The sequence below is a fragment of the Zootoca vivipara genome, chromosome 5 (assembly GCF_965207765.1).
Source record: "Zootoca vivipara chromosome 5, rZooViv2.hap1.1, whole genome shotgun sequence".
Lineage (NCBI taxonomy): Eukaryota > Metazoa > Chordata > Lepidosauria > Squamata > Lacertidae > Zootoca > Zootoca vivipara.
This window is the reverse complement of record NC_142588.1, coordinates 65,055,641-65,064,230: the sequence shown is the minus strand read 5'-3', so window position 1 is coordinate 65,064,230 and position 8,590 is coordinate 65,055,641. Positions and strand designations below refer to the sequence as shown.

At 40.9% G+C, this 8,590-nt stretch overlaps 1 protein-coding gene across 1 annotated transcript in view; it reads right to left on the bottom strand.

Annotated features, from left to right (window-relative positions):
• Window positions 1-4,053: 4,053 nt before the first annotated feature.
• Window positions 4,054-8,590, bottom strand: part of CLSTN2 (calsyntenin 2) — a 337,675-nt gene continuing 333,138 nt past the window's right edge. Inside the window, exon 17 of the mRNA XM_035132736.3 lies at window positions 4,054-7,352. Coding sequence (XP_034988627.3) covers window positions 7,134-7,352 — 219 coding nt within the window. The 3' untranslated portion in view covers window positions 4,054-7,133. The remainder of the gene's footprint in view (window positions 7,353-8,590) is intronic.

Here is an 8,590-nt window from a genome sequence, read left to right as displayed (position 1 = left end):
GTGGCCAGCATGACAAAGCTGCTTCTGGCAAACCAGAGCAGCACATGGAAACGCCGTTTACCTTCCCGCTGTAGCGGTTCCTATTTATCTACTTGCATTTTGACGTGCTTTCGAACTGCTAGGTTGGCAGGAGCTGGGACCAAGCAACGGGAGCTCACCCCGTCACAGGGATTCGAACCACCGACCTTCTGATCAGCAAGCCCTAGGCTCAGTGGTTTAACCACAGCGCCACCTGGGTCCCTAGTGTCCAAATCATGCCCTCAAAATTATGAACATTATAAATACACACACAGAGAGAGAGGCAACTCATGTTTGCCATTGTTTTCCTCTAGCTCATTCTCTAATATCCTCTCTAGATCTTCTTGGAGGAAAGGCGTGATGCAAAAAAGTACTAAACAATATAACAACTGCATTCTTTAGGAACGTGGTAACCACACAACTTCAGTAACTTATTAACTTAGCCTTGGAGCACCATCAAGTTCTTTCTTCTCCTGCCCAACAACCACTGTAGGCAAAAGACACTGGAGCTTCTTTAATTCAACACTTGCATGTGGTCAGTCAGAGCCACCATTTAAGTAGACTGCAGCACAGGAAGACTGCAATAAGATACCAATTAATTAATTTTCGGCTGCCATCCTATACCCACTCACCTGGAATTAAGCCCCATTGAACTCATTGGGACATACTTCTGAGTAAACCTGCATATGATTAACATCAATTATTCTTCTCCTGAGTGCTATTTTTCTAGAAAAAGAGGTGCCCAAACTCACCATGAATGCCTCCTTTGTTCTCTTATAATGACAATGGCACCCACCTGAGAGGTGGTGGAACTGAGTTCTGGCTGAACAATCATCATCATCATAATCTGGCAAAGAAAAACCAAACAAGCCAAGAGGCATACTTTTAAAATATATGCCATAATTTGCCCAAATGGGATCATCCAATATTTGTATTAATATGTTACCAACATTGAAATTTCACTATTGTTGCTGTGATAACTTTAAAAAGACTGATTACTCTGAGGTTCTGGCTGCCAGTTTCCTCAGGCTCATAAAACAAGCAGGTTTTCTTCTGCTGTGTTACTGACAGGAAAAAAAAATACTAGTTACATTTCATGTGTCACATTTCAAATGGCTGTGACACCTTTATTCCTGTCCAAGGGATATTTGCCATCTGTTGCTGGTACAGAAGTACCTGAGCAAGGAAGCAGAAAAACAGCACACAGAACACTGGAGGGGAAGAGAAAGCAACTCACAATGGCAGAGCAAACATTAATCACAAAAATTGGGATGTTAATCATATGGCAGGCATCAAGATTTACTACACGCGGTTCTTTTCCTTCAAACAAGGCTGCTGAAAATTGGCTACATGAAAATTAAATTGCGCTATGAGCATTACATTGTTACTTTCAATAAACAGGCACAACTTTCACACATTTATAATTAATATAATCAGCCGCTACCTGGAGGGTGTGCATTGGGTGATCATATCTCAGTTTAATAAATCAAGATAGGAACAAGAGTTTTGTCCAACCACTCAGCCCCTTCATGGCATGAGCAGTCGAACCATATGATTAACCACAGTTCCCCGTATTATTCAAAATTGGGAACTTCAGTTACTAGCCATGAAGCAAGTCAGGATATTAAATCAACTTCAAACCATTGTTTTAATTACCTAGGCTTCTTCCAGAGCAGATAACCATAGTTTCCCAGTTTGAATGATTTGGGACTCTACGGTTAATAACAAATGTCATTGGTTGACAGCACATGCTGATTGAATGGGTGTAAATTCAGACAAAATTGAAGCTATAATTAGAATCTTCCTGGTTTGGTTGCTTATCCAGGAAGGGAAGAGCAAAGGACCTGCATATGCTATGCAGGCAGAAGGCTCATTCATTCCCCAGCTTTATAAATCAAGATAGGATTATCAGAACATGGCCTTCGTAAAATGTGCCCATTTTCTAATAGCTTGGTGATTACAGAACCTATGGTCTGGTTTGTGAAACTAGGCTTAATGAGCATGCAGAGGGGTGCCAGAGGGGGGACTTTCAGCTGCTTTGCTCCTATCTTGCCTTTCCTACTGTTGTGGTGCATGGAGCTAAGCCAACACTTGGCTTATGTGTTGTCCAACCGTGGACTCATGGTTATATGCTTTTCTCACAAATCACAAGTTGGAGCCCTGAGTCCTGGTCCTTTTTGCGTGGTCTCACTAAGCCTAGGTATGGCCCAGCCTCCCATCAGGTCAGCTTTGCTAAGTAGCAAATGTTGCACTTCAAACAGGCTGTCAGAAGAGGAATTAAATTCACTTGATGGTACAAGTGATTTTAGTTGCTGAATCATATGATACATATTGTGTATCTGTGCCTAAATTAGCTGTAATGATTCCCCCCCTTTTCTTTTCTTTTCTTTTCTTACCTTGCCCTTTTTGTACTTGTGACCTATTATCTGACCACTCAAATTCACAGATACACCTTGTAACACAGATCTTAGGATCCATGTTCATACCGAAGATATCTGAAGTGCCTTTAATTATTTAGGCACCACAAAATTCCCATTGTATCCTAACACAACTGGGGTTCCTTGGAAACTGCTGTCCCTGAAGGCCTGGGACCTTAGCTGGTGAGCATCTAGATATCAGCAAACATGAAGCTATGAGCCTGCATTTATTAATGCTGCTCCTTAATTGGAACAAATGTTGGCAAAAGCCATAGCCCCCAAAACCTGCACTTGGCTTAGTGGCTTCCCAGATAAACTTATTTTCCACACATATTTGCTCCAAACACCTTGCCTACACTTGCCATGAGCCCTCCTGCTACAAGCCCTCTTTTTCTTTCAGCCTTCTGATCACCCTCTTGTTCCTAAATGCTGCAAGTTTTGTACCTGAAAAGACAAACTTGAGTTTGTATTCTTCCTCCACATCATGTTGCTTGCATTTATTGGTTGGCCAGTCTTCTAACAGATATAAGATGGACAATGACACTCATTGGGTGTGTCCAGTACCTTCTACTACTTATCTGTGCATTTACAAATGGAACATTTCTGCTAATGCACCCAAGGATTATAAACCACCCCACACATAGCTATAAACATTATCAAGCCAAACATCACCCTCTCAAGCACAGGAAAAGAAAACCAGCTCTGTAGACACCGCAACCATATACCCAAACCCATCCCAAGACTTGGGACTTCAATGCAGCAAACTATATTGGTCTTATAGCACACTAAAGTGTAAATGTATATCTCTCTCTCTGAAAGACCACAGATACTCCTATGTAGCACAGGCAATCTCAGTACAGATTAAGATAGATATCGCAGAAAGAACTGAAGTAGCTCTGGTCAACTGAAGTGTTTTCATTAAATAGAAAGGCTGCATGTTTCTGAGAAGGTGCGGATGGCTGAAATCCTTTCTTTGTTTTTGATCCCTAAATAATTGATAGTTTTAAGCTAAGCATCAAGAGATCACCTTGTAAACAAGGAAACAGAAATGAACAAAAGGAAATATAAATCAATGACTGTCAGAAATACTGCTAAGAACCAGGGGAGGGGATGTTTAGCACAATTCTTCCTGTTTCCACCATTACTGTAGAATTCTAGATGAAAATAAGAGTTTCTCACTATATGAAGAAGAACTGGTAGAGCATTTAACTCAGGGGTAAGGAACTGAGATGTTGTTAGGCTCCAGCTTCCTCATCCAGCATAGTCAATGGTCAGGGGTTTGCAGTCCAGCAACATCTGGACGGCCAAACATTCGCCACCCTGATTTACATGGATGCACCATGCAAAGTATGTGGATGATGATACAGAATGCTTTTAAATGTAAGAACCTAGCAGGATCAGGCTGCTGGATCAGGCCAAAGGCCTATCTAGTCCTGCATTCTGTTCTCTCTGTTGTCCATAAGCAGAACATGAGCAAAATAGCACTCTCATGCAGAGTACAGAACAATTGTTTAAAGCTACTGTAGAGGGAGTATTGGCTTTGATGTTATAATCTGGAAATATTTACAATTTAAAAAATAAAGCAACTTTGCCTTCCATAATGAACCAGCATAATCTGAACAGATTTATTTTTAATAACTAATTACAGATTATTGGTATTTGTTTGAATGCCCAGTGCAAGTAGATTACAATCGACTTGTTTGTGCAGCTTTAATACAAGTCCTGAATGTTAGACCTTCATTAGGTACCTTAGCATTTTCGTTCAACATATTCATTAAAATATTCTCCCATGTGGTCCTCTTGAGAAATACATTGTTCTTTCTTTCCCTTCTAAATTTGTAAGAGGTGCAACCAATGCTAACAGATTTAACAATTCAACTTGACACTTGTTAGCCTACAGAGTCTACAGAAGATTGCAAACTTCTGAATGTAAAAAATAACAATGAATGGCCTATTCGTGAAGCTGAACTTTCCCTTCCTTTTCCAGTCAACTTCGGATTAAGAGAGCAATTCTATCGCAAGATCTACTGGGATGGATGGGTTAGGTAAGTGGATCTCCAGCTGAGCTAGTCAGGCTATGCCAGCTTAAACCTCCAACCTCAGCTCCACCAGATATATACTGGTGTATCTCCCCCATCCCAGCTAGCCTGGCAAACATTAAACCAGCATAAGAAAACAGGTGTTCTGGAGGTGGGACCAGAGTGGGAGGACTTAGGCCTACTACGTCCATTCAGCTCAGTCATGTCACCTGGAAAAGAACACTCATTTAAAGGATTGGTTCCCCTCTGCCAAGCTTAAGCCTCGTCATTCAGCAGTAGCTCCATTGCTGAACAAAGTTTGGACTGGGTGTAACTTTACACCATCTTGACTTACACAGGCTTGCTTTACACCAGCATCTTGTGTATATGATTGCTTCCTTCAGGTGCATCTGAATGGTTGAGCACTACTTAGTATCATCAGAATTTTGACACACAAGCATGTCATTGCCCTTTCTGGACCTCTATGAATCCACATGGGGATGATAAAATTTGCTGCAGTTCTCAAAGTTACTTGTATGGCAATTCTTATGCTGATCTGGTAATCAGAAGGAAACATTTTTTATTTTATTTTTTGAGTAGAGAAATTGATGTAACTTAAATTTAAAAATTCAATTTATATTTGGGAAGTGTTAATCTATTGTCAGAACATTTCATGTAGGCTGCTAAACAAAACAAATTTAAATATTGGTTCCCCCCACCAGCTTACTTTGACAAAGAAATATAGATACATTCTAATACTGTACAGAAATTATTTAATGGAGGACTTGTTCATGGGTTAACTAAGAAGGCAAACCCCACACCCACACTATCTTTCTCTCTCATTTCCCTGCTTCTGCTTTAAAATGACCTATGGGCTCATGCCTGGATAATATTTAAACAAAAAAGAAAGTAAGCTAATCTCATAGTGCTCAAATGAGACAATGCAGCTGTCTAGACAGATTCTCTTTAGCCCGTCCTAGCTTCAAAATGACACACCTATCTATGAACCTTAAAATGTTTAGGGTCTTAAACTCTGGCAGCTAGGTAGCAGGAAAGACCTTCCTTCCTTCCTATATTACAGCTCAGTGGTTAAGCACCTGGTTTGCATGCAGAATGTCCCAGCTTCAATCCCAGGAACCGGCAGTTAAAAAGGATTCGCTAGCAAGTGCCGGTTTCTGCCTGAAACCCCAGAGAGCCATTGCCAGTCAGATTAGACATACTCGAAGAGAGATGTACAAATAGTCTGACCTAATCAGAGGCAGCTTCCTACACTCCCTTCGCTCAGAACTTATTCCTGGAGAAAATAAAATAGCAGCAGCTATATTTTCATGTAGCTGCAAAGACAAAGAAAATTAAGGGGAAAACTATACAACAAACCACACAGACATGCCAATGCCTTTTCAACATTTAGAATACAGTGGTTGAGGGGAGGGAACCAAAACTACCCTAAACTATAAACTGCATTTCCTCCCAAACTCTACTAGTTGTTTTTGCTTTAGTTTCATTATCTTGCACTTTCCAAACATGCCTCCCCTTCAACAACAAAAATGAAACCAGTCTGGGGTTCAGATGAGAGACCTTTCAGCTGTAGCCTTGTTTGCTTGGTGCCCGATATATTTCGGCAGAAAACAGAATATACCAGTTCTAACTGCAGAAATAAAATCAGGGGCTTTCTTTCTAATATGTGCTAGGGAAAAATTCCCCTAGGTTACATGTTTAGATCCATACAACAGCACTTGTCTAAATCTCAGCCAAGCCCAGCTATTGTATAATGCTGCCATAAGGTATATCAACAAAGTAATGATTTACAGTGCAGAGAATAGATTTTCTGTGTAAATCAGAAGCAAAGGTCTTAACCCAAGTAACACTCCAGTCAAACCTATATTTTGCATGATATAACATTGGTTCAACTGTGTGATAGAGGGAAAAGTCATCACATGCAAAGATATCAGCTTATAGGATTTTACCAGGCATTAGTTGAGTATGAGTAGGTGGATTGGATAAGGACTTTCCACCTGCCGAGTTTGAACATTAGCAGTGAAACTGATTATCCATTCCTGTGTGTGTTTGGGTGTGTGTCACCCATACACCCACATACCCAGTTTAAAGTACTCTGAATCCCTCTTGCAGAAGGCAATTAATTAAAACAGAACAGTGGAAATGAGAGCGAAGTAACGTTGCCCTAATGAGTAGCACCTACATTTTTCCTTCTGAATGTAGGATTCTTAACCGAAGTCGAATGAAACCCAGAAAGGGGGTATGTCTACCTGGACTCTCAGAATTCACTTAAATAGAAAAAGAAAAGGTGAAGTGTATCCTTCATGGACTGACAAACAGGACTTTTGCATATTCTTATTTAGAAGATATTGGAGTTTCCTGGAAAGGGAGAAGTGGTAAGGAACATATGGCGTCAGGTTGGTGTTATCACAGGTGAGACATAAACGGTTGTACCCTGTGCTTTTACCAGGTGCCATTACCCATACACTAGGAAAGGAATAACTATCTGGAGCAGTTTGATACAACTACATCAAATTCAGGCAATGCAGTTCGATCATCTGAAGTCAACAGAGTTAAATCCTGCCAATTAACTCATAGATCCAAGATGGGGTTGACGCAGTAGGATTGACTCAGAAATACACAGTATTGGTGTATACAAAAGGAGCAATAAAACTAAGGGTTTCTAGTAGGGTAGTGTTGAATCATCCCACTCCAGCTGATCTTGCCTGGTTGCATTTTGTTTGTCTCCTTTATTTCTGATAGCTGCTGCTGCTGCTGCTTCTTCCTCCTCCTCCTCCTCTTCTTCCTCTTCACTTTCATCTGATTCAGCGCTGGTTGTATCTTCCTCTTCCTCTTCCTCCTCTTCGCTTTCTTCTTGTATACGACGAGGTTCCTCATATTTCTGTATTGTGCAGAAACACGGGGAAGAGCTTCTATTAAGAGATTAGTTGTACTACTAAAGGCTAAAAAGGTAATGGGGGAAGAAGCTTCCTGGTTTTAAAAGTGAGATGAAGTACTAAGAAGCTGGGATTCTGCCTTCAGATGGTTCAATACACAACCATAATTTGGCAGCTGCTATTACCCTAATGGGGCTGTGCTGGACTACATGGGAGACCTACCTATCATGTGATAAGTGAAACCGAAGCCCATTGCAAGAGGGGACAAGCTAAAGGATATAGCTAGAAAACAAAGGTAATTGAGATGTCAGACCTGAAGACTTCTCTAAAATAGCAAACTCAGCTTAAAATTATTATTTATAGAAAGCAATTCTATTGAATAATATCCACCAGTGCCCGACTAACAGAGATCTCCTAATAATTAATCCCCTTCCCATCCCCAAGATAATAGGTCTTGATTGAAGTCTGAAAAAAAGAGTTCTGCGAGTGTTATATGCTCCTCTAGGATGATCAATGTGGGACAAGAAGCTACAGTTAGAACTGGATATGGAACAACTGATTGGTTCAAAATTGGGAAAGGAGTACGACAAGGTTGTATATTGTCTCCCTGCTTATTTAACTTATATGCAGAATTCATCATGCGAAAGGCTGGACTAGATGAATCCCAAGCCGGAATTAAGATTGCCGGAAGAAATATCAACAACCTCAGATATGCAGATGACACAACCTTGATGGCAGAAAGCGAGGAGGAATTAAAGAACCTTTTAATGAGGGTGAAAGAGGAGAGCGCAAAATATGGTCTGAAGCTCAACATCAAAAAAACCAAGATCATGGCCACTGGTCCCATCACCTCCTGGCAAATAGAAGGGGAAGAAATGGAGGCAGTGAGAGATTTTACCTTCTTGGGCTCCTTGATCACTGCAGATGGTGACAGCAGTCACGAAATTAAAAGACGCCTGCTTCTTGGGAGAAAAGCAATGACAAACCTAGACAGCATCTTAAAAAGCAGAGACATCACCTTGCCTACAAAGGTCCGTATAGTTAAAGCTATGGTTTTCCCAGTAGTGATGTATGGAAGTGAGAGCTGGACCATAAAGAAGGCTGATCGCCGAAGAATTGATGCTTTTGAATTGTGGTGCTGGAGGAGACTCTTGAGAGTCCCATGGACTGCAAGAAGATCAAACCTATCCATTCTGAAGGAAATCAGCCCTGAGTGCTCCCTGGAAGGACAGATCGTGAAGCT